The sequence below is a fragment of the Papio anubis genome, chromosome 11 (assembly GCF_008728515.1).
Source record: "Papio anubis isolate 15944 chromosome 11, Panubis1.0, whole genome shotgun sequence".
In the NCBI taxonomy this organism is placed as follows: domain Eukaryota; kingdom Metazoa; phylum Chordata; class Mammalia; order Primates; family Cercopithecidae; genus Papio; species Papio anubis.
This window is the reverse complement of record NC_044986.1, coordinates 55,499,087-55,526,114: the sequence shown is the minus strand read 5'-3', so window position 1 is coordinate 55,526,114 and position 27,028 is coordinate 55,499,087. Positions and strand designations below refer to the sequence as shown.

At 40.3% G+C, this 27,028-nt stretch overlaps 1 protein-coding gene across 5 annotated transcripts in view; it reads left to right on the top strand.

The window, feature by feature from the left end:
- The window catches only part of FAM13C (family with sequence similarity 13 member C), a 140,755-nt gene that overhangs the window by 31,334 nt on the left and 82,393 nt on the right, over nt 1-27,028 (top strand). For all 5 annotated transcript variants that reach the window (XM_017963067.3, XM_017963065.2, XM_017963066.3 and 2 more), the window contains 2 exons: nt 299-355; nt 3,801-4,005. In XM_017963067.3, the coding sequence (XP_017818556.1) occupies nt 3,931-4,005 (75 nt within the window). In that variant the 5' untranslated portion in view covers nt 299-355; nt 3,801-3,930. The remainder of the gene's footprint in view (nt 1-298; nt 356-3,800; nt 4,006-27,028) is intronic.

The window sequence follows — 27,028 nt, the reverse complement described above, 5'->3', positions numbered from 1 at the left end:
CCCCTCAAGTGCTGTGAACACTTAGGTCATTGCTAAGATCTTGTTAGTTTAGGTAACACAGGACAGTGGAGGCAAAAAGGAGAGTCACCTCTGGCTCTGAGCTTTTAAGATCACATGATATGGCAACATTGGTTTCATAAACTGGGAGACATAGTAATCAGAACTTCTTTAGGAGAGAATGATGAGGAGTGTTTCATCTTTCAGTTTTCCATGGTAATCTTGAGACAATTCTAGATTATTGCTGCTACTGCTATAGCAGACAGTTGGATCTGATGTAATTTTTCTTCCCTCTCTCCAGGTGTGACGAAGATCCAGTCTCTCTACATGAAGACCAGACTGATTGCTCCAGTCTCAGGTAAAAGCCACCATTGCTTGGTTCATATTTGTAAGAGACAGAAACCATCTAGTTATGGTGGCTTTCCTTTGAATTCTAGTATCTTCTTTGAATTCCAATGATTTGTTCTCATGTCTCATCTCCTCTACTAGATTTTTACCTCTTGACAAATTTTTGTCTTTTCCACTTTTGGATACCACCCTCTTAGCAATCAGGACAGCACCTTACATGTGGGAACACTTGATAAATACCTATTGAACTGAGTATTGATTAGCCTATCTCAATATTCTTATCACACACCCCAAAGGAAGAGGCTCAAGAGGCTCATGTTATTGAGTGTCTGTAGTATTGTCTTTGTCATCAAGGGCTTATAGTATCGTGGCAAAACCTTCACTGCTAATCATTTCTTCTACATTTACTTTGTTCCAATAATTTCATCTACATTTTACTATATGATCTAAACTGAAAAGAAGTTGATATTTCTGTTCTCATCCTGTAGATGGAGAAACTGACACTTAGGAATGATAACTCATCCAAAATAACATAGCACTATGAGGCAGAATTTAGACCCAGTTCTCTCTGACTTTAAAGTCCACTTACTGGATAACAAATATTTGTTGAAGGCCAATTTTGTGTGCCAGGAGCCAGTTAAGATTTGGGATGAAGAAAGACAAACCAATGTTGCTCCTAAGAATTCGGTTTGCTAGAGGAGATAGGCAAAAATATAGATGTGGACGCTACAGTGCATTAAGTACTACTATACTAGAGGTAAATAGTGGATTTACTTAGAAGAATCAAACAGCCCAGAGAGCTTTCTTGGACTGATCCCTGAAGAAAATTATACAAGGCATATGAATTATTATTATTATTATTATCATCATCATCATTATTATTTTTGGTGAGGTCCAAGGCTAAGAAAAAGAGGATGCCACCAAGCAAAGGGAGCAGCTTACTGGAAAGCCAATAGAGGGTAGAGAGAATTGTTCGAGTTGCAGAAACAGCAAGTGGTTCAGGATAGTAGGAACCCTGGGAACCTGGTGGAGTGAGGAAGTAAGAGGTAAGATAAGATGTGAAGCTCTAGCGGTAAACAAAGAACAGATTTCCTAGGGTTTGTGTTCCTTGCTAAGGAGTTCAGAATTATCTTGGAGGCATTGGAGAAACCAAAAAGAACTCTCTCTCTCTCTCTCTGTCTCTTTTTTTTTCCTTTGCAAATAACCACATGGCTAAGGCCCTGCCTGAGAGTAACAATAGCTTTCATTTATTGGGTTGCAGCCTTGGGTCAGCTTTCTATGGTAGGCATTTCACAGAGACTGTATTATCTCTGTTAAGCAGATATTACATGTATTTTATGAACAAGGATCATAGAGGTGAAGTGATGTTGCCCAGGCCACACAACTAGTAAGTGGGAGGATCTTTCAGACCCTGACGTTTTTCAGGACACCGTGCTTATTCTCAGTCATGATTTATTCCAATAAGTAGTGGCATAAATTACATAACCTGTGCTTTTCTGTTTTGGAGATCTTGGGGAACCAGTAATATGTGAGAAAATATGTTTCTAAATATGACTTTTGTAACCAGGTTTTACATTTGTGTAGTGCAAGAAAGATGCTTTTGGCCCCCTCTCCCCTTTCCTGGCTTTCCAAGTCAAGGAAGTAAACAAAATTACATTTCTAAATTTTGGGTGACTTGAAAACATGATATAAAAGCAAAGTTCAGGTATTATTTTGGGAATGAGTCTATCAAAAAAGTCATTTTAGATTTGGAAAGCTATTTTTTTTTTTTTTTTTTTTTATTCTTGAGTGTTCTATAATCCTACTCGAATGAGAGCATTTAGGTAACTGTAAAGGCAGCTGTTCTTTCTTTTGTTTCTCATGCAGGATCATGGAGTGGATGGGTTTTTAGTGAGAAAAATGTACTTCAAATGAACTAGCATAGTTTCCAATTCATGGTTTGATGTTAATTTCCAAATCTATTAGTGACTTAGAATTTTTTTAATTGTAAATGATCTCACAGCAAGAATATTAACCAGTGTCATTGGCATTGATTTGTTTTTGAGTTACTAACATTGAATGATTATTTTAATTGTTGGGTTCTCCTTTACCAGATAGCACTACGTTTGACCTGGATTCAAGTTTAACTATTTCACACAGTTTTATTTTTATACCTTATCCAATTGCACCCTGGTCATGTTCCAGACCACCTATCTTGATATTTGCTTTGCTCTTTTCCCAAAGACTACATCCTCAGGGAGGATGAGTTCCAGCTCAGTGAACTTAATCTGCCTTTTATTTGTAAAAATGTGTCTTGAATGGTGGGCATTCCTTCTTCGCTGGTCTTGCCTCTTGGCTTTATGTGTCCTTGAGCAGCTAGGAATTGCTTTCCAGGTGACTTTGCAAATACTGTTTTATGGGTGCTTTTGGTAAGGGAGCATGAGGGAAAAACAACACCTGGAGGAAGTGGCCACTCCTCATGCATTTCATGTTCCAGTGACAGTGATTGTGGTAGATTAAGGTTAATGATATTGATTATATAGAGAAGGCCCCTTCTGGTTATGTCTGTGGTATTTGGTTGATACTTAGCAGAATGAAAAATAAAATGCATCTAGATTTAAGTGGGAAGAATGGCTTCAAATAAGAATGTTATCATGTCAGTATTTTCGAGAAAATTGAAACTGGAGGGGGGTAGGGATATTGTACAGAATTTGATTGTTGAACGAACAGAAGTGCCATCCCAGCCCTGAATATATGGAGATAACACCACCCTCTTCCAATCTTCTTCAGAACCAGAACCTGGACATTGGGATGTTTGACTTTGCATTCAGGGCATTGTTCAGAGGAGTTGGCTGGGTAAAATTTGGCCCATGCCTTATATTTTACCCAGGCAACAGGTAGCCTATCAAAAGAGATCCTGTTAAGTTTCTAAGTACCTCTGAAAGTTGTAGGGGAATGATTATAAACTGATATTACCAATGAAGAGGAAGCGTGGTGCCTTGAACCAAGAACATAGGTGTGAGTCTGGAGACCCACATGAGGCCTCTGGGTCTGTGTGGATTAGTCCTTCCATTAGGCATGTGATTTAATCTCTTAGAGTCTTCATCTATAAAGTAGAGATGACGATATCTCACCTGACTATGTCACATTATTGTTGTGAGAGGAAAACATGATATATGTGAAAGTGTCTTAAACCGAAAATTAAAAAAAAAAAATAATGATATGTGTATAGTTACAACTACACAAAGTACGTATCCATTGACAAAGATCAGATGGGAAAGTGAAGTGATATAGAGTGATATTCACATTTCTTTTAAGTTCTTGTTCATGCAAAATTGTCTAAGTGTAGGCTAAAAATTTTGCGACGTATCTATCCTATAAATACAGCAGCAATGAATATCTCCAGCCCTCTTTCCTGCAGCAGTTTATTCATCTTTTTTTAAGGTACTTTCTAAATTGGGTCTTTCCTGTTTTAGAGATGAAGACAATAAAGAGAACTACCCCGACGCAGAGGCTCTGGTAGAGGAGCACGCGCCACCCTCTTGGGAGCTGCAGCAGCAGAATGTAGAGCAGACTGTGCTGGTGGACAGCGTATTGCGACCCAGCATGGGCAACTTCAAGTCCCGGAAGCCCAAGTCCATCTTCAAAGCCGAGAGCGGGAGGAGCCACGGAGAAAGTCAGGTAGCAGCTCTCTCTCCTCAGGCTTTTGCCTCCTCAGGCCTTTGCCAAGACGGGTGATTCTTAGGCTAGGGCACACGATTCTGGCAGAGGATTTGAGCGCACTGTTTTGCAGGAGGGGATTGGCATGACTTGTCATTGCGTGCTCTGCCAGCCTGAGACGCGTGGAAGCTCTTGCGGGTTAAAAGTTGGGTGCTCTCGCCGGGCGCGGTGGCTCAAGCCTGTAATCCCAGCACTTTGGGAGGCCGAGGCGGGTGGATCACAAGGTCAGGAGATCGAGACTATCCCTGGCTAACATGGTGAAACCCCGTCTCTACTAAAAATACAAAAAACTAGCCGGGCGCGGTAGCGGGCGCCTGTAGTCCCAGCTACTCGGGAGGCTGAGGCGGGAGAATGGCGTGAACCCGGGGGGCGGAGCTTGCAGTGAGCCGAGATCTGGCCACTGCGCTCCAGCCTGGGAGACACAGCGAGACTCCGTCTCCCAGAAAAAAAAAAAAAAAAAAAAAAAAAAAGTTGGGTGCTCTGAGCCGGTTAATAATTTGGTGCCCCTTAAAACATGTTCTTAAATATTGGACTTTGATTTATTTTTAAATTTTTATTTATTTATTTTTATTTTTGGAGACAGAATTTCGTTCTATCCCCAGACTGGAGTGCAGTGGCGTCATCTCGGCTCACTGTAACCTCCACCTCCTGAGTTCAAACGATTCTCCTGCCTCAGCCTCCCGAGTATCTGGGGTTACAGGCGCCTGCCACCATGCCCAGCTAATTTTTTTTTTGTATTTTTAGTAGAGACAGGGTTTCACCATGTTGGCCAGGCTGGTCTCGAACTCCTGACCTCAGGTGATCCACTCGCCTTGGCCTCCCAAAGTGCTGGGAACAGGCGTGAGCCACCACGCCTGGCAACTGGACTTTGATTTAAAGGAACAGCTGCATTCTTTTGTGGGGAAGAGGGAGGAGGATCTCTCTGTTTCCATTCATACAGGATGTTTTTCCTTCCTCAGATGTGGGGAGTCTGCTCAGCAAAATCAAAAGTCTCAGTTTCATCCAGAGCTATTCTTTTAGGCTGAAGTTTAGCAGGCTGGAATAAACATACAAGTATGTGTGTGTGTGTGTAGTATCTGGTTTTCTGAGGTCAAAGGGAACATCTTTCCAATACATTTTGATAATTAATGGATATTTTATTAATTAAAACTTTTTTGTTAAGAATGCAGTAAAGACTATTAAAAATCCCTCATTTAATTTATTATGGTTTTTTTTTTTTTTTTTGAGTCAGGGTCTCACTCTGTCAACCAGGCTGGAGTGCAGTGGCACAATCTCAGGTCACTACAACCTCCACCGCTGGGTTCAAGCGATCCTCCCACCTCAGCCTCCTCTATTAGCTGGGACTACAGGTGTGCGCCACCATGCCCTGCTAATTTTTGTATTTTCTTTGTAGAGATGTGGTTTCACCATGTTGACCAGGCAAGTGCTGACCTCAAGTGATCCACCTGCCTCAGCCTCCCAAAGTGCTGGGGTTATGAAAGTGAGCCACCATGCCTGGCCTTTCTGATGCTTTTAAAAGAGATTGAATTGATATAATCTACTTTAACTGTTACAAAGTGGTGAATATTTCCAACATTGAGATTTTACTTGTAATGCATGTAACATATTTTTGGGGACATGGAAGTTCCATAAGTGTTAACTTTGCTTTTTTGTTAACATTGCTTTTTTGTTAACATTTAGATGTTAACTTTAAAAATAATGTGCAATAGGTTAATTTTGTAATAACTTTTAAGGCCAGTCCTATTTAGCAAATATGCATCGGGAGATCTTCCTGTTATAACGACTTTGGTTGGGCAGGTTTTTTAACCTTGCAATTTTGTAATTTGCCTTGTGATTTTTATCTTCCTTCTTCCTTGGCATTGCAACCTCTTATTTAGTCAGTTAATTTAGTAGTGAGATGAAAATGCCCTCTGCATTAATGAAGATGTGTTGTGATGATCTTAAACAGTGTAGTCTTGTTGCAGCGATATGAGTGTGAAATACCATTTGAGTTACGATAAACTTGAGATTATTACTGAATGTGCTCCAGCACCTAACTAATTAGGAGAGTCATGCTGGGGAGGGCACAGGTTCCCCAAAGGTTACCCCCAGGTCTGACTGATCCCAGGGATGCTCTGACCTTGAATCCCCTACCAGGGGTCACTTATGACATAGTAAGGTTCAGGGTTACCAGCCATCTCTCCTCAGACTGTCCTCCTTCTTGTCATCCTGTAGTCTGGCCTCACAGAAATTACACAGTTGTCACTTGTAATAAGGTGCTAATGGGGCATGTAATTCCCAACCTGTTGCTCATACACAGGTAGATTTCAGGGGAGAAATGTGCTTATATAGTCTTTGCTCATACTACAGCATTGGAATCCTGGACTTCAGGTAAAATTCCCACTGGAATTTAAGTGGCCTGTTCTATCTGATACAACGAGCTTCATTCTCAGATGCCTTCCATTCCAAGCAAGACATTTGTTGAATAATGGAATTTTCCAATTATATCAAGGTTAAAAGAAGACAGATTATTATTGAATGCATACTAATTATCCTATTGCTGTAAGAATGTAAGGACACTTGGTATGAGTTTCTGAACTCTGGGGATCAGTGAGACTGGGATACGATTTTTAAATGCTTTATTTCAGTTTATATTAGTAGCATCTACTCACTTGTTGTGAATTGCAGATAGTTAAGTATAGAGAAGACTTCTTATATATTCAAAAATAGAACAATACAACAATAATATACTAAATAAATAACTAAAATAAAATTTTCCTTAGTAGTCCATTCAATCTTCTTCTTATTATTATTTGAGACAAAGTCTCCCTCTGTCACTCAGACTGGAATGCAGTGGTGTGATCATAGCTCACTGCAACCTCCACTTCCCAGGCTCAAGGGATCGTCCTGCCTCAACCTCCCAAGTAATGGGGACTTCAGGCACATGCCACCATGCCCAACTAACTTTTTTGTATCTTTAGTAGAGACGGGTTTTCACCATGTTGGCCAGGCTGGTCTCAAGTGATCTGCCCTCTTCAGCCTCCCAAAGTGCTGGGATTATAGGCATGAGCCACTACACCCAGCCTCAGGCAGTCTTGTGTAATTAATTCTTGTTCCTCTTGATCTTGGGCTAGTGGTATCATGAAGCTGTCTGCTTCTCCACTAAAGTTCTACAAATCCCAACTCAGCCCACTGGTGTCATCAGATGCCTGTATCCAAGAGTCTGTCACTTGAAGTGTCAATTGTTTAAAGTGTCTGGTCCTTTGCTATGAGGCTTTTGAGATTTATCTTTGCCAAAGACACAAACTGTAGCCTAAAGCTGAATAAAACCTCAGGAAACCACTGGAGGAAAACGAAACCATCTATAGATGACAGAAATAGGAATCGCTGTGGTTAGTTTACTACCGATAATTTTAAAATGTGAAAGGTCTGATGAGAGTTTATAATAAGCATAGCACATAATGTGACACGCAAAAGAAGACAGTAAAATCATTTCACCAAAATTAGAATGTCTTGAAGGATAATGAGTAAGCCAGTTTTCAAAGAAGTCAGGGGATGTTATTTCTGATTTTATAAAAATGAATGAATATAGTTTTTACAGAGAAAAAGAACCTCAAGATATAATACTCTTAAAAGATTCAGCCAGATGTGGTGGCTGACACCTGTAATCCCAGTACTTTGGAAGACCGAGGCAGGTAGATCAGAAAGTCAGGAGTTTGAGACTAGCCTGGCCAACATAGTGAAGCCCCATTTCTATTAAAAATACAAAAATCAGCCTGGCATGGTGGTGCATGCCTGTAGTCCCAGCTACTTGGGAGGCTGAGTCAGGAGAATCGCTTGAACCCAGGAGGCAGAGGTTGCAGTGAACTGAGATCATGCCACTACACTCCAGCCTGGGCAACAGAGCAGGACTCCATCTCAAAGGAAAAAAAAAAAAAAGATTCATGAAGTCTGGAGTAGGTCATTAAACTCAACAGGCAAGTCTCTTATGCATACCTGAGTGAAAACCAGTGGCGTAGATGTTGCTAGATTCAAATGAAAGAAATAAGGCTATGGATGAGTCGACTTTCTAAATAATAACTACAGTTATCACTGATCAGTGTCATTCTCTAATATCAGGCAAAGCTCCACCAGGGCTTGGACAAATATGTGAAAATTTGATAGAACTATTTCATGAGAGTTTTGATCGCAGGGTAAATGTCACATTTATTAGGTTTACCATGCAGTATGGTTGAGAGAGTGGTTCTGTTTGTAAAGGTGGATTTATTTGGGACAACTTGGGCTTATGTTGCAGCTACAAGTCTTACCTGATGCTTGTTGCCATCATCAAAACACTGAATTCTAACGAGTGTGCTATGGGATCATCATTCCCCAAAATCCCTTATAAAGGCCATATGGGCACAACCTTTATAAATTTAAAAACAACCCTCTTTGAAACTGAAGAGCATCATCATAGATGTTGTGCTACTGCCATTTCGGGGTTCTTTTTTTCACAAAGTTTGGATGTAGGAGCTCAGAGTGGCTCTTTAGTCTGATCCTAACCAGGTTAAAAACAAAGGTGGAAATAATCCTACTATAAAGACACATGCACACATATGTTTATTGCAGCACTATTCACAATAGCAAAGATTTGGAACCAACCGAAATGTCCATCAATAATAGACTGGACAAAGAAAATGTGGCACATATACACCATGGAATACTATGCAGCCATATAAAAGGATGAGTTCATGTCTTTTGCAGGGACATGGATGAAGCCAGAAACCATCATTCTCAGCAAACTACCACAAGAACAGAACACCAAACACTGCATGTTCTCACTCATAAGTGGGAATTGAACAATGAGAACACATGGTCATAGGGAGGGGAACATCACACACTGGGGCCTGTTGGGGGGTGGGGGACTAGGGGAGAGATAACATTAGGAGAAATACCTAATATAGGTGATAGGTTGATGGGTGCAGCAAGCCACCAAGGCATGTGTATATCTATGTAACAAAACTGCACATTCTGCACGTGTACCCCAGAACTTAAAGTAAAATAGTAGAAAAATTAAAAACAAAAAACAACAAAACAAAGGTATGGGGCAGATAAAATGACCTAGATGATAACTGTTGAAAGTTTGGCCTAATGCTCCACTTTTCTTACCTTTATTCTGATCCCCAAAGTCAGAATCAGAAGTTCTACTTCTGGAGGATCAGATTCAAATTTTAGTTTGAGCCACTTTCCTTTAATGTTGGCAATGACCACTTATATGAGAATGAACCATGGGTGGGGAGGAGGAATCTGAGATTTTGTGGGTCTTCATGAATGAATGATTCCAGTTTTCTACCAACTATGAGTGAAAAAATGAAAAGGGGAGAGATTTAGTTATAGTTACTGATGTAACAGAAAACCAGGAACTAGAAGGCAATGCAAGAATGCCCTCAAATAAGTTAAGGTATTTAGAATAAGGAGAATGTTTATTTGAACTGGAATCAGTTTTCCTTTCTGCTTGTTTATCTCTTTGTTCCTTAGACAATAGGCTTTGCAAAAGAATGCCTTAAATAAGGACCATTTAATGATCTGTCTCCCGGAAAGACAGGTTTTAGGGATGCTGTTGCTAGAGTTCATTGAGATAATGAATCCTGAATTTAGGAGATGTTGAGTTGGTTGGTGCTAAGCATAAATTCCTGATCAAAGTGGAATCCAGTTTGCCCTTATGTAATATCTAATTAGATAGAAAACACCCTTTCCAAGAAGGAGAACTGATTTAAGGCATAGATTATATGTTGTAATATTTTGTGAAAAATTAACAATGATCCTGTATTGATCACCATGTAAGTCATAAAATTAATCCCTGACAACCAAATTTAGGGAGGATTAGACTTAACTAACAGAACCAACTTCCTGTAATGGACCTCATAACTGTCCAGAGGGCACTCATTTTTAGCAATGGTAGATGCAGTCTTGTCATCCCCACTCCATGCCATCTGGCATCATGCTATGCACTGTCCTGCTGCCCTCCCCTCTGGTGGCTATTTTAGCAGAAGACAAAAAGTAGGAGGCTATATAGAGCTTTTCTGCAGTGAGCTGTACACTGTGATCATACTGCTAATCCACTTCCTTGGGGAGACCAGCTGTTTGGTCTGGTATATATCAGCATCAGGTTTCTTCCACTTGGCCACGTAGATGTGTTAAGAGGCTAAAGAGAAATCTAAGACCGATTGTGAAATCTTCATTTTTATCTTTCTACAGACACAAAGCTCCCTAGACACGCTCAGGCAAAATAACCCAACTATAAAGTATTTACTATATTTCTGGTATTGGAGGGCATAGTTCTTATTCTTACTGTATTACACTCTAAATTAAAATAAGGACAATAGTTAATTCTGGGCCATTTCTCTTCTACCTTCTCCCACAAAAGAACTAAGATTACGTTTTTAATTATGGATGTACTTTATATGCATTTTTTCTTGATGTATTACTGATCCAGTGAGCAACTTCAAACAGTAAAAGCAAGAAAACCAGTACAGTTGATTGACTTTGAGAGCACTGGAAAGCTAAAATAAACCTCAAATAGAATTCCACTGGCTTTTCAGTGAGAGGAAGACTTAGGTTCTGAATATGCCTTTGAGGGCTTGCTTCTTGCAGTGTGTCTAAAGCATGAAATCACCGAGATCCTAAAAATTCGTCTTAGTTAGACACTGTTTTGACACATTAGTTGGTGGTGTATTATTTCTCATGCATGATATATATAGCAGCTCCGGTTTATATGTTTTACTTCCGTTTTTGATTAGGTATGGGTTTGCTGGGAGATCTGTTACTGGTTAGGAAGAAAAGTGGTCCTCTGGGTTTATCTTCCAAGTTTTCCTTCACTCTTCCAAGATAAAATGGTGAAGATTCAGGGGGACAGGGCTCTGAGAAATGCAGGGTCCTTGAAAGTGAGATTAGCTGAGTCAAATGTTTGGGTTTACTGGTTTCTTGTGGTCTCTCAGATTCTGATTATCCTCTTTGAATTAACAAGCCTGTTGTTAAGGCTTAATGATTAAGCTGATGAAAAATGGTATTTTTTTGGGGGGTAACATGGGATGTCTGTAAAATCACTTTATCACTTTTTTTTTTTTAGGAAATATACAAATATATTCAACTTAAACACTGACATGAAGGAATCTTAAAATGAAGTGATGTACTTAGTTTGCCTGGGCGATACATCTCAGAAATGGAAAATCCTAGTACTCAGAATTTGCATTCAAAACAATGTAACTTATTTGAAACATTTAAGTTAACCAATGGAGAATTTGATAATTTGGTATTGTAGCACTCAGGGCCACATTACATAACTGATATTCCATCTGTGATGGAAGTTACAGAAGAATCCTCCTTAAAATAATAAACACGACGTTATCGATAGTGTTGGTTGAGCATAGCAATGGAGGATGGCACGGACTGATCTCTGCTTACATGCTGCTTGGAATATTAAACAGAGGTGCAGATGGCTGCCATACAGGATGACTGTTAAAATTGTCCATTTGCTACTTCCTATGCATCTTTTGCATACTTAAATAAATTGTAATTTAAAGAATTTATAGTTTTTCCTACATTGTTCCAAAGGGAGTGTCTAACATTATACAGCCATATAAATTCAGTCCAGTCAAGATCTACTGACACATGGAGAGAAGAGGAGTGTCCATGGGGCACCTTTGTCCTATTGGTACCTGTTGTCCCTCCACTGGGTTCCAAGACCTGCTGCCGCTACTATGGAGAAGTTTCCTTTAATAAACTCCAGAGATAATAGTTGAGTAGCAGTTTAGTGATGTGGTAAGATGCATGGTCTATAGCTGCAGGTGGATATGAGTTCAAATTCCTTCTGCTACTTTCTTTCTGTGTGACTTTAAGCATCACTTACTAGCTCTTTGTATCACTTTTCCTATCTTTAAACTGGAGATGACAATTGTATCTATCTTAAGAGGTTGTTGAGGATTAAAGTTAATGATTACGTTTATATCATGATAATTATATAAATTAAATTTTAGGGGATTAGAAGTAGTTTATAGAGGCCGGGCACAGTGGCTCACGCCTGTAATCCCAGCACATTGGGAGGCTGAGGCAGGCGGATCACGAGGTCAGGAAATCGAGACCATCCTGGCTAACATGGTGAAACCCCGTCTCTACTAAAAACACAAAAAAATTAGCTGGACTTGGTGGCTGGCGCCTATAGTCGCAGCTACTCAGGAGGCTGAGGCAGGAGAATGGTGTGAACCCGGAAGGTGGAGCTTGGAGCTTGCAGTGAGCCGAGATGGTGCCACTGCACTCCAGCCTGGGTGACAGAGCAAGACTCCGTCTCAGAAAAAAAAAAAAAAGAAAAATAAGTAGTTTATAGAGTGTTTTATAGACTCATTTGGCTGGCACAAACATGAAAACCTCCTTAATTGCATATTTCATGAGTTGGCTTAGGCTGAACTCTGCTGCAATAACAAATAACCTAAATCTTTAGTGATATAAACCAACAAAAGTGCATTTCTCACACATGGTACATAACCATCATTGGTCACCAGTAGGTGTCTGTTCACCTCAGTCAACTAAAGAGTCAGGTAAACGAAACAGTTGCAGTCTTGACTGTTGCAGGTTTCCAAGTCAGAGAGCAAGATTTCTTGAGGGTCCTGCACCAACTGTTACAAGCTCCAGGCCTGAAGTAACACACAGCATTTCCATTCTCTACGAATTGGCCAGAACTGGTCATGTGCTTTGCCCTAATCGTAACCCCATAACTCAATGGACCAGGAAGTACAATATGTCTACAATATGTCCTAAGGGGGAGAATGAAATACTGGACAATAGCACTAATGACTTCCACATCCCCTACTCAAAATAGCACATAATCCAAAGCAAGATGAAGTTAATTGGTCTTTTTTCTTTTCTAGCTCCTCACAGTACTGAAGTACTGATGTTATTAATGTCAAGGACTAAAAGAAGAAAAATAATATTAATTAGATTAATTAAGTATCACCAAAGGATATACATGCTATTATATTATTGTTTTGAACAGGAACTAAAGTTTTCTAGAAGCATCCCTTCAGTGAAACACTTGCTTCATTATGATAGGGAGCAAAGAAGTAGGTCTAGCATTGATTTCTTCTTCACTGCCAAATGAAACTTCAAGCTCATTAATTTTGCTATTTTATTTAGGAATAATCGTGGTCTTGCTCTCGCTAGAAGATTGGAGTGACTTTGGGTTATGCCAACTGAACCTGTGGTGCCATGATTTAGAGACATTTTTAAATGTGATTCAAAAATACTTTCTAAAGAAAGGGGATTTAACAATCTGGATATTGTCAGATATGGGAGCTGGGTTTCTGCACACACATACATATGCAAATACACATCCTCGTGTTCTTTGTGATATTTATCCAAGAGCAGGGTGTTCTTTAGGCAAAGAAAACAGCTTATCAAGGACTTAGCCTGTTTTGGAGCTTAGAAGTAAAGCTGTTTGGAAAGTCTGGATAGCAGAAACAAAATGAACTGACATTTCGGGTAACTAAGAATTGCCCATCTTAACTTTATTAAACATGGTTAAATAACACTCAGGAACTGAGACATAACATATTAACCTCAAGTTTGCAATTTTGGGCCCCATAGTTTTCAAGAGATGTAGTTGCCAGATAAAATGTGGGATGCCCAGTTAAATTTGAATTTCAGATAAACAACAAAGAATAGTTTTAGATGAAGTATGTCCCAAATATTGCATGGGGTATACTTACGTAAATTACTTACTAAACATAAATTCATTATCTATCTGAAATTCAAATTTAACTGGGCATCCTGTGTTTTTATCTGCTAACTCTGGGTGACCCTATCAAAAATGAATGGCATGAACATTTAATCAAACACACCTTCTCCTCCTAAGGTAGAAATAACCAGTTGTATTCATGTGGTCTGAGAGCTGCCAGGATTTTTTTTTTGTTTCGTTTTGTTTTGTTCTTTTTTAGTTCAAACTTTAAAGGATAGTTAAAGTCAGCATAGGAAAGGAAGTTAGCAGACTAAGTCTAGGAGGTTTGTTGTACTATTTATTTTATCTTTAGTGTTCAAACAGCATGAAACATCCTGGAAAAAGCTGCTCACTCTCTTGGGATAATAAAGCCTTGAAAATTTGATAGATGTTCTCAAAAAGTTTGAAAATCTGCCCTCAAAGTCTGCACACCACTTTCCCATAGGATACTGCTTGCCATGAGCAGAGGCTGTCATCAAGTTAATAGGAAGGCCGACTTTCATGAGCCAGCTTCTGTGTTAAAATGATCAAAAGTGACATTGCTCCTGGCACAAACAGACAGAACAATGGTGCCATGTTTTGAGCATTAATCCTGTTGGAGATAAGCAGCCAGCCAGAACATTGTGGCTTTGAAAACTGCTGCTCTAGACTGAGGATACTGTCACAGGTGAGGGTAAGTTGACTATTTTAAGAGTCATTTTATTATGTAGATACCTCCAGGCACAGGTAACTGATATGCTTGAGTTATGAAGGAACTTTGCCTTCCCACCTAACAAAGCTCATCGTGTTTTGTTATTAATCTTTTTTATTTTAGCTGAAGCCTCTATACCTCTACTGCTTAATCAGTTGTGGCCACAATTAGGGGATTTCTTTCTTCCTTTCTTTTTTTTTTTTTGAGACAGAATTTTGCTCTTGTTGCCCAGGCTGAAGTGCAATGGTGTGATCTCGGCTCACCACAACCTCTGCCTCCCGGATTCAAGTGATTCTCCTGCCTCAGCCTCCTGCATAGCTGGGATTACAGGCATGCGCCACCACACCCAGCTAAGTTTTTGTATTTTTAGTAGAGACGGGTTTTCTCCATCTTGGTCAGGCTAGTCTCCAACGCCTGACCTCAGGTGATCCACCCACCTTGGCCTCCTAAAGTGCTGGGATTACAGGCGTGAGCCACTGCGCCTGGCCGAAGATTTCTTACAGGAACAAAGATGTTCAGCACTGCCTCTTTTGTTCTTTAACATGCTGAGCTACAATATTATGATTGCTTGGCTTGGTAAAGTTGCGGTGTGCCAGGGAAATTTCCAATAGGAAAGGTCATTCTGGTGTTAGATTTTTAGGTTTTTCAGCTGTAGCTAACATGAAATAACCAAAGGGAGACCGTGAAGGTTTAAAGGTAAGTCGATTTGCCAGTGTGGTAGGGGCAGCAGCTGGCGTTTAGTGTGTTTAAATCCAGGAAACACTGACCTTACTAAAGGTGTGACCTACCAGATTTAAAAATCACCAGGAGAGGCCGGGCGCGGTGGCTCAAGCCTGTAATCCCAGCACTTTGGGAGGCCGAGATGGGCGGATCCCGAGGTCAGGAGATCGAGACCATCCTGGCTAACACGGTGAAACCCTGTCTCTACTAAAAAATACAAAAACAAACAAAAAACAAACAAACAAAAAAAACAAAAAAAAAACTAGCTGGGCGAGGTGGCAGGCGCCTGTAGTCCCAGCTACTCGGGAGGCTGAGGCAGGAGAATGGCGTAAACCCGGGAGGCGGAGCTTGCAGTGAGCTGAGATCCGGCCACGGCACTCCAGCCTGGGCGACAGAGCCAGACTCCGTCTCAAAAAAAACCCAAAAAAACAAAAAAAACAAAAAAATCACCAGGAGAAAATCAGTGAATGTTGTGCTTGTGGGTCCATAGGAGGGCATTATGCCCTCCCACCTCTTCCCTCTGTCAGGTTTTTCCTCCCCATTGCTTACTGTCTTCTCAGCTGTATTGAAACTGACATTTGATTTAGGAACCCAGAGCCCAGATATTGCTCTCTGTGAAAGACAAAAGGATGAAACAAAAGTCTAAACTAGTTTAAATATTAGATTGGTGCAAAAGTAATTGCGGTTTTTGCCTTTGAAAAGAAATGGCAAAAACCGCAATTACTTTTGCACCAATCTAATATAAAATAGGCAAATACTAAAGGTTTAAGGCTATTTGCTTTTACATTTTATTTATTTATTTTTTCACTGGTTACCTATAAAGACTTTGACAGCTGTGACCTTTTCTACTTGATGTGAAGCATCAAGATGAAAATAGAGAAAAAAGTACAAAACCCTATTATATATCTCTGAGTACCCCACTCCCACCTCATGCTGAAAAACAGAATAGGGACTCAGTAGTTGGTTCTTGATGTAATGGAGAGTCTGAAGGAACAAGGGTCTGGATATTAGAGCCATTCTTGGGCCAAATGCCAGGCAGAAATCTGGTGAACTACACTCTAGCCCATGCAGCCTTGCTGTCTCCGGGATTTGGGGGTGAGTGAGGAGCCCAGGCAAACAGTCCACCAAGAGGTAATCAACTCTATGCTGAGATAGGGATGGGCTCAAGGTAGATATCAGGACGAGGGAGAAGCAGGGAGCTGGCACTAGAGGAGACAGGATTATAAATCTCTGGGCAATGGAGATAATATTCTAACTCAGAAAATAATAAAAGTTTTTGCAGACTCTTTTTTTAAAAAAGTTTTTTTTTAAATCAGAAAATTTAGTAACTTCAATAATTTTTGAGCATTGCTTTATTTTCCTATAATTGAAATGTTCATTATTTGGTTAAAATTTCAGTAACGACACACCTAGGGTTTATTACAGTATCTGATTGCAAGGCCATACCTGTGAACACATTTTGTTGTTGACTAAGATACTTTTGAAGTTGGTTTATTTTGGCTTTCTCTTACTTACTTGTGAACTGATTGCTAAATGTGATTTGTCTCAGAGCCTTTTAGTGTTGTGTTCTTTAGAAGGAAATGTTTCCATTGCAAACAAGACTGAACAGCCTATCTTCAACACACACACACATAAAATAATCCTCTGCCTCCTTATTTTGGAATGGATGATTTTAATCAGTCACCTTTTTTAGCTTTAGCTATGTTGGGACCTCTATTATATTTTGAAAACAACCTGCCCTATGCACACTGAGCTGGCCTTTCCTTTCGCTTCTCAGACTATCAATTTCACTAGCAATCGCTTTTGGGGCAAAACCATCAGTCCGTTTTGCTCAATTTGCCAAATTAGGTTCGATAACGTGGTGTTTCATCAGTGATGCTGGGTTGAGTGTGCCTAAGGGGGCCTTTGTTTTCCCTCTTGTAAGTTGAGGGGAGTAAAGACATGAGTGACAGTGGAATTCAAGAGCTGCCACCTAATTTATCATCCCCGTACTGTAGGATGTGGAAAGGATGGGATGATGGAAGCTAGACAGGAAGTTTGTAGGGGCTGGAATGTAAGGATCTTGGATTCTATCCTAATTAGTTTTCTTATTCTAGTACTTTGCAAACATTTTTCTATATCTATGTTCTAACAGGTGAGGAGACTGAACTTTTGCCGTGAGAGGGAATTTCTTTGAAATCTCCCTATAGGAAATACTTTCCCTCTTGATATGTTGAGGGGAGTAGTGGGTCGAGTAGTGTCCCCCTTCAAATTCATGTCAACTTGGAACCTCAGAATGTTGTGACAATGTGACCTTAAATGGAAATAGGGTCTTTGCAGATATAATTAATGTAAGAATTCAGATGAGATCATCTTGAGTATTTAGGGTGAGCCCTAAAGCCAACACCTGGTGTCCTTACAAGAAGAGGAGCAGGCACAGAGAGACATGCAGGGAATAAGGCCATGTAAGGATGGAGGCAGAGGCTGGAGTGATGCTGCCACAAGCCAAGGAGTGCCAGGAGCCACCTGGAGCTGGAAAGGCAAGGAAGGATTTTTCCCCTGGAGCCTTTGAAGAGAGCATGGCCCTGCTGAAACCTTGATTTTGGACTTCTGGCCTCCACAACTGTGAGAGAATAAAGTTCTGCTATTTTGAAGACAACAAAGTGTGGTAATATGTCACTGTAACTCTAGGAAACTAATACAAGAAGGGGCTTCCTGAAGTTAGAGTGGGCTGGCTCCTTGCTGCTCCAGGGACACTGGCAGGAACTGATGGGATTCTGTTCCAGGAGTATGTGAGGCACTAAGTAGACTCGCAGGGCAGAGACATATGGGCATAGAGCACTATGACTGGGATCCAGTGACTACACATTGGTATGGAGGGGGGACTTCTACCTTGGGGAAGCTGAGGCAGGTTGATGACTAGTCATTTAGGTTTAGTAGTTGTATCAAAGATGGAGAATTAGCACAACGTGGCTGGTAACCAGGTAGAACAGATGATCTTATGGCCTGGCTTTCTCAAAGTCATAAATGTAGTTGACAGTTTGTACAGGATGTTAGTTTTATTATCAACTTTGGCACAGTTAGATGGCAAGATGCAGAGTTTATTGACTATCAGTCCGGATTTTGAACCAATAAAATGATTCAGGACTCTCTTTCTTCATTCCTTTAACAACCAACATTGGAGGGTGCCTCTGCTTGAGAGGCCATGGACCTCTGTAGTTGTGGACGCAAAGAGAGATGGGCCCTGGTGTTTGGGTTTGTTATCTGTCCTGGGGAAACAGTGAGAGGAACAGACAGTGGAGTCTTTAGCATGCACTGGTAAGAGCACTGCCTCTGTTGTCATTCTTTTCATTCTTGAATTCCAGTGAGGCACCTAAGGTTAACCATCTGAAAAATGAGGGATAATACGACCCACCTATAAGGTTGTTTGAAAGATTAAACGAGATAATCCAATGAGGAGACTCATTGGATTCCATCCTAATGAGTTTTCTTATTCTGGTGCTTTGCAAACGTTTTTCTATTTCTAAGTTCTAACAGCTTAGGAGACTGAACTTTTACCATAAGAGGGAGTTTCTTTGAAATCTCCCTATAGAGGATATTTGTCATTCTGTTTTGGCTGCCAAGCATCTGAACTCTGTTTTTGTGCTTGGAGAATTTCCCATTGGAGGGAGAAAAGCAGAATGCTTTATTCACTGTAATACATAGTACATAGTAAAAGCTCAATAAATGTTAGAATGTTAGCTATTAGTATGGTTATTGTATCCTAATACATTATGACAATAGTGAGAGTGAAAATGAAAAGTTCGGGCTGGGCACGATGTCTCATGCCTGTAATCCCAGCACTTTGGGAGGCTGAGGTGGGTGGATTACCTGAGGTCAGGAATTGAAGACCAGACTGGCCAATGTGGTGAAACCCCATCTCTACTAAAAATACAAAAATTAGTCAGGCATAGTGGCAGGTGCCTGTAATCCCACCTACTCGGGAGACCAAGGCAGGATAATTGCTTGAACCCAGGAGGTGGAGGTTGCAATGAGCGGAGATCATACCATTGCACTCCAGCCGTGGTGACAAGAGTGAAACTCCATCTCAAAAAAAAAAGAAAAGAAAAGAGGCCGGGCGCGGTGGCTCAAGCCTGTAATCCCAGCACTTTGGGAGGCCAAGACGGGTGGATCACGAGGTCAGGAGATCGAGACCATCCTGGCTAACACGGTGAAACCCCGTCTCCACTAAAAAATACAAAAAACTAGCCGGGCGAAGTGGCGGGCGCCTGTAGTCCCAGCTACTCGGGAGGCTGAGGCGGGAGAATGGCGTGAACCTGGGAGGCGGAGCTTGCAGTGAGCTGAGATCCGGCCACGGCACTCCAGCCTGGGCGACAGAGCAAGACTCCGTCTCAAAAAAAAAAAAAAAAAAAAAAAAAGAAAAGAAAGAAAATGAAAAGTTCCTATCCTCTCTGGAAAAGACTGATTGTTCTATGGCCACAGTGACCAGTAACCATCAGAATTTGTTTTGTACCTGTTTAACTGGGTCAATAACAACTTGCTTTGGCAATCATTTGTGCTTCTGTGAGCTAGCCAGTCACTTGCTTCTGAAAGCTAGCCAACAACACACACAGTTGTAAAGCCAGACAATTGGCAACACCTAAACTCTAGTGCACATGCCCAGGCAAGTCAGCCAGTCAGCAACATTCTCACTCCAGCTTTACTTATGCAGCTAAAGGTCAGCTAATGCCTAAACATTCCAGCTTCTGGAAGTCTGCTAGGGCCTGCAATCTAAGGGTCTCCAAGCCCTAGAGAAGATCAGCTCTCTCTGCTTTGTTCAGGGAGAATGCCTCTGAAAGTGCAGTTCTTCCTGGCTTTAGCAAGCAATGAATTCAGTTTTTTGTTCAGATATTGGGTAGGGACCTCTTTCTTCAATGATAGAATTACATGTAAAGTGCTAAAAGATCACAAAAAAGAGGGCTATATGGAAAAGTTCACACAAGAGATGGTTCTTGGCCCAAGTTGTAAAATGGGAGTTATTTAAGTAGAGAAAATTCCAGGAGGAGGGAGGTTTTCTAAGCTGAGGGAACACACTGTGAGTGAAGACATGAGTGATAGTGGAACTCAAGAGCTGCCACCTAATTTGTCATCTGTGAACCGTAGGATGTGGAAAGGATGGGGTGATGGAAGCTTGACAGGAAGTTTGTAGAGGTTGGATTGTAAGGGCCTTGGATTCCATCCTAATGAGTTTTCTTATTCTGGTGCTTTGCAAACGTTTTTCTATTTCTAAGTTCTAACAGCTGAGGAGACTGAACTTTTACCATAAGAGGGAGTTTCTTTGAAATCTCCCTATAGAGGATATTTGTCATTCTGTTTTGGCTGCCAAGCATCTGAACTCTGTTCTTGTGCTTGGAGAATTTCCCATTGGAGGGAGAAAAGCAGAATGCTTTATTCACTGTAAAAGCTGAAAAGGCCACTATTTGTTTTTCCAGCCTCCCTTTCAGCTAGCACATGGACACAACTGGGGTGATACAAGTCAGAAGTACACACCCTAATATTGGTTTGAGATGAGAAGCCCAGAAGTCAGCTCTAGGAGTGGAAGTGAATGCAGCAAGAAATGAGATCTGAGCTGTGAGCAGTGGTCATAGTGGTGGTTCCCATTGTTGAGTGCATGGTGTGAACATTGCATGCTGCAGAATTGACCTCTTTTCATCCATCCTAAGATTCACATATTTTCAACACTTTAATATCACTGAAGTCAGGATGCTCCTTATAATCAATGTTGTATAGAAACTGATAAGCAGCATTATCATTATTTTTTTCTTAAAAAAAAAAATGATCTTAGCATCAGTGTCATTGAAGATTTAGAATGCTTAGGGTGGCAGAAGAGTCCATGTTGGATTATTTTTGAGCACAATTTTACTGTGCTCTTGGCCTAGTAGTCCCTTGTCTGGTTTTCCAACCATTTAAGTTATTCTGTAAGCTTCCTAATAAATTCATCCTTTGGTTAAGTTATTTAGAGTTTGTTTCTGTTGTTTGAAGCTAAGAACCCTGACTGGTATATGCTTGTCATCTTAAGAAGTCTTGAGCATACTGTAGTTTATTAAAATATCTGCTTTGATTCAAAAAAGCTTTTCTCTCTAAATCATCACTTAAGTTTGATGTCCCAGGATACTATGAGTTATGCTAATAACTCATTCAAAATTATTTATTGAGTCTCTCCATGTGAGATTACAGAGAATGGGTCCGATGAGAGAGTGACCTTCATGGAGCTTTCATTGCATTGTGTATCCGGTGGGCTTGCATCCCCCTGCAGAGCATCCTGCCATTCCTATCCTCTGTGGACTTGGCCCCAGGTTAAGAAGCACAATGCAGGCCGTAGAAAGCTGATAGACACTTGAATTTAGGGAAGTGATATTATTGCATCTGTTGTTAGGGACTGGTCCTTTCTTCGGTTATTCTCAACATCATTCACCTGGTGAAATCTTATCTGTCTCCAGGGATTTCCTGCATCTTGAAGCTATATGGAAATTAGTTTGAGGAGTAGCGCTGGTAGGGGGTGGGGTAGCCTTTGGGTTAGAGACATGGGATATCTATTGACCAAGCTGCAAATGCCTTTGAGTTCAATGTTCTAGGTATTAAGCTTTTCCTTTATTCCAGATATATGCCAGGTATCCAAATTAAAGACTTCCTCAAAGTGAATGGTGCTAAAAGTAATATTTGGGTCTCATAGGTCCTTAGGTTTTTCCAAAGTCCACATAAAAACTTGCCATGTGTTACCTTTACGTAGAATATTCAATTCAGTCCGAATGTATTGTCTGATCTTATTGCATAGAAGGAAGCATCCTTTCTAAAGGGAGATCACCTCTGGGGGAATATATTCTACTTGTGGCTGAAGAGTCTGATAAAATAGTTAAAGAGAGAAACAGCTCTAATGACTGTTAGTTGAGAAATGAGACATAGAAGCTATTTGAGCAGCCTTTGATAAAATGAAAGTTGGTTGCTGTAGAGTTGGTGCTGCTTTATGCTAACATTGTAGCTGGAGACTTTTTAAGAGGAGCTAATATTTTGCACTTTTGTGGAACCTGATTCCCCAAATCTAGCACCTTGGGTATTACTGAGGGTATACTGGAGTGTTACTGTTTACCTAATATTAAAGTCTTGACATCTTTGAATTACCGTTAAAATGCAAGTCAATCCTAGGCGTTCACAGGATACCACTATTTTCAAAATGTTTCTTCTCTTTAGATATCTTAGAATAATTTTCTTGTCAGGATTTGCTTTATTATAGTTGTTAATTTGTTTTTAGTTTGAGATATCACTGTACATAATATTCCGTTTCTTCCTTATTTTTATCCCAGTTTTTAAAAGTTTCTTAAATTGGTTTGCATGAAAGTGAAATCCATGTCAGCATTTCTGGTTTCTGAGACAATACTGTTTTCCTTCCTCATTCCCCCGCCATCTCTTGACTCTCTCAAAAGAAAAAAAAAAAAAAAAAAAACCAAACAAACAAAATAAAGAACCATGCATTCATTGTAAGATGGGAGAGCTCTGACGTTTCCACAATGTCTTTAAAAGGGGAATGTTGGAATGACATGATTCTCCTTTGTTAACTGTTCCACATTTTGTGAGAACAGTTGGACTTGCTCTAAAATTCTCAATGACTCGTTCAGCAGAAGGAAAGGCAGAGATGTCCCTTGTTGATACAAGAATATAAGGAGAGCCTAGTGTTGAAAGCTGTGGCATTAGTGCAACAGCTTTAGTAGCTGAAGTAGTATTTGTGATAGTAATTTTGGATTTTTCTCATGACTGCTTTGGAAATAGAAGAATAATTTGATTCTTGCTAAACTAAATAAAACAAGGGAGCTTGCAAAATGAAACATTGAGGGATATTTGAAAGCAAAGAATAACAGACATAGTTTAATAATTTCAGAAAATAACATGGTAGAGATTCTGTATCAACAGGCTGTTTGCCTTCTCAGCCCCCCAAAAAGGAATAAAAGGTAGGCTTTTCCCAGGAAGGTAGTGCTGTCTTTTAAGTAAGAGGTTTTTTATTTTTTTATTATTTTTTGGGACGGAGTCTTGCTCTGTCACCCAGGCTGGAGTGCAGTGGCATGATTTCGGCTCACTGCAACCTCCCTCTCACAGGTTCAGGTGATTCTTCTGCCTCAGCCTCCTGAGTAGCTGGGACTACAGGCATGTGCCACCATGCCCAGCTGATTTTTTTTATATTTTTAGTAGAGACAGGGTTTCACTGTGTTGGCCAGCTGGTCTCAAACTCCTGACCTCAGGTGATCCACACACCTTGGTCTCTCAAAGTACAAGTAAGAGGCATTTAAGGGATCTTAAACCTCAACTCAGAGGGAGATGATTTAAATTATACATATTTTCTTAATTCATATTAAAATCACAGAAATTAAAGCCTCGCATGGTAATGTATGCCTGTAGTCCTGGCTGTTTTGGAGGCTGAGGCGGGAGGATCACTTGAGCCCAGCAGTTGGAGAGTCCAGCCTGGGCAACATAGTAAGACCTTGTCTCTTACCAAAAAAAAAAAAAAAAAAAAAAAAAGAAAAGAAAAAGTGACAACAGCAACAAAAATCTCCCCAGAAATAAGCATTTCCTTTTTAAAATCGTAGTAACCCTTTGAAGTCTAAATAATTCACTAGCTTCTATACTAGACCTGAGAGTCCATGTGACTGAGAAGTGAGGACAGACTTGACAAAGGGGCTTTCTTATCATACCTCTGCTCTGTGCATAGGACTAAGTTCTAGTAGAAAGGCTTAAGCTTGTGGTGCCATATTTATAGGTGCTGACTCACTGCTCCAGTTGTTCCATTTAACCATGATTTTTGATTCCTTGGTTTGAAAATTGTATTCCTTTATTAAAGTTTAACACAAGTAGAACATAAGGAACAGTGGCACCTATTTTAAAGAACGTCATTTATAACATCTCAAGACAGAAGTCATACTGTTGAGTGTACTTTTAGTAATATTTAATGTTTCTTTTGTTGTCTTACCCTGGTTTTCCTTATGGAGTTAAAATTCGTTAGCATTTTGTTGCAATATGAAACAAGTGGGTCAGGCAATGAGCTTCCTTCTTGAAGATTCCATGACAACCCACTCTGCATTTTCTTCCTATTTCTCTTTCTTGGTCTTCTCTGCAGTATCCTTTCCATCTGCCTGTCCCTTGAATGTTTTAAAATTAAATATTCTTATTTTAATTTGTAAAAGCAACACATACTCATTAAACAATTCAAGCAATTAAGTAACTTATCAATTATACCCCACATAAAAAACTATAACTGCACAGTAATAATACACACGCACACACACATACACAAACACATTGATCTACCCCTCCACCTCTCTATGGGTTCTTACTATATATACGTTATTTTGCAGCTTGAGTTTTGATGTAAAAATATACCATCAGTGCTGTAAATATTGGCATTCCTCAGGGTTTTCTCCCAAGTTTTTTCCTCCATCTCTGCCTACTCTGAATTGTGTTACCTGACTTGTGGTTTTGGTCACCCTCCTGGTCATTCTCAAATATGTATTCCCAGCCCTAGTCTGTCTCTAAGATTCCAGCTCCTCTATTTATCATTGCCTACTTAGATGCTGCATGGGTTCCTCATACCCAACTCTCCCTGAATACTGTTTCTCTTCCTGTGTCCACTTGAGGGAGCAGCAATAGCATTCACCTCATTTTCCCACATTGAGATTTGCCATCACCATCTGTCCTTCTTTTTCATTCAACCACATTCTGTCAATCACCAGGCCTATTTTTTCTATCTTTTTAATATCTTTTTAGCTAATTTGTTATTCTCCATACTGCCTACCACCTCTGTCATCCAAGTGACAGTCATCTCTTGCTTGGGATGCTCTAACTTTCTAACTATCCTCCTTTCTTTGATTCCTCCTCTTCACCTTCTAATCCATTTGCCACACAAGCCCAAGGTGATTTCTTCCAGTGCAAATCTGAACATGCCTTACTTATAATATTCAGTGGCTTGCCATTGCCAATAGAATAAAGCCCAAACTCTTCAAGACTAGTAGTCTTCATACTTAGAGGTTTCACATGATCTGGCTTCTGCCTGTGCTTCGCCTGCCTAGTTGTTCACCATCCCCACCTTTGACTCTCACTCTAAACGTAGGCACTCATCCAGAGTTCCTTGAACATTCCATGCTCTCACTTACACATGTTTGCCTTGATACATTCTGCCTCCCCCTCATGCTATTTCTTCCAGTTGATGTTGATTTATCTTTTAGGCTACTTCAGTGATACTTCTCCCAAGAGCTAGGCTTGGTGTCATTCCTATATATTCTCAAAGCATCTCATACTTCGTCCTTATCCTATTGTAGCATTGATCATACTATACTGCAATTGCCTGTTTATAGTTTGTGTCTTGCCACCTCTTCCGTCCCCCACCACCATTGCCACTACTAACTTGACTGTGAGCTCCCTGAGGGCAGGAAGTAGGAAGAGCACAAAATGTAGCCCCTGAGAGGGACCAAATATTTGATGAATGAATGTCATCAGAACCAAGATCCCATAAAGCTGCAGAGATGACCAGTTTCTGAATCTTAGGAGTTACAATGGTCAAGTCTAGTGCCGTGAGGGAGTGAAGCAATGTGATCATAATCAGAAACGATTTGCCTTTTGCTTTCCTTCATGCTTTATGCTGTTTGGAGCCTTCTGTAGTCTTAGCAATGTGTTGTAATTGGAGAGTTGGAGACCTGTGCAAGGCCTAACTCCTCAGTGGAGCAGGAGGAGAAATGCAAGGATTCCTAGAGAGGGGAAGCTAGATTTTGGTTAGCTGATTGTCAAAATACTCAAGGCAGCTATCTCACGTCTCACAACTGGTAAATCCTGCCTCCCTGCCTTGAATCTCAAGCTCATTAGAGAGAAGACTAGGTTTTTATGAATCTCCCTCACTTCAGAGTCCCTGTGTCCTTTAACCCACATGCTAGGGAGGAGAAAAAACAAGTACTACTGAAAACCCGCCTCATGCCTCATGACTGTTTTCTACTCTTTTGTATACTCCATTGATTTTACACTTGAATACCACCCACCCCAGCTGTTACATTTTAACTGTGACTGTATTCACACTGACTTGCATGGGATACTTCTCAGTTCTATAGTAAGTACATATAGTAACATATAATGGAAAGAACTCTGGATTTGGGTTTAGGAGATTGGGGTTAGGAACTGGGTGCTCTAGCTCAGTCATATGATCTGGTGTGGTCCTATTTTATATAATTTTGAATGAAGTATTGAATATAAAGTATTAAATCACCTTTAAGGCAAACAACTTGAATTAATGAAATTCCTCCTAAATTGATCAAGAACTGTATAATATCAAAGCTGTTTGGGCCTATTGGATTATAAGCTATATTGATTTTATTGAAATATTTCTACATTAGCTGATGAATGGAAATACCCAATAACTGCTGTCATGAGAATATAGTCTTAAAATACACAAATGTCAGTCAGACTTTGCAAAGTCTTCAGAAAGGCACCTCATGTATAAAAGGCAATCTTTCTGGCCTACGTAAGTCATCTGCCTTTTCTTCACTTCATTTTTCTCACTGGGGAAAACTGGGGGACTAAAACCCACTTCCCAGTAAATGAGAAAATGTACATAGAAGGTGCCTAGTTTAGTACCTGGTACAGAGCAAGCACTCAGCGAATGTTATCAGATTTGGAAAGTATATATGATAGACAGCATAATTGAATGTCTGTTTTCTACTGGAAATTCTTACAACAAAGCAGTAAACTGGGTAATATATATTACAGCTTAAAAAATTAGAATCAGGCCAGGCGCAGTTGCTCATTACTGTAATCCCACTTTGGAGGCCGAAGCAGGTGGATCACCTGAGGTCAGGAAT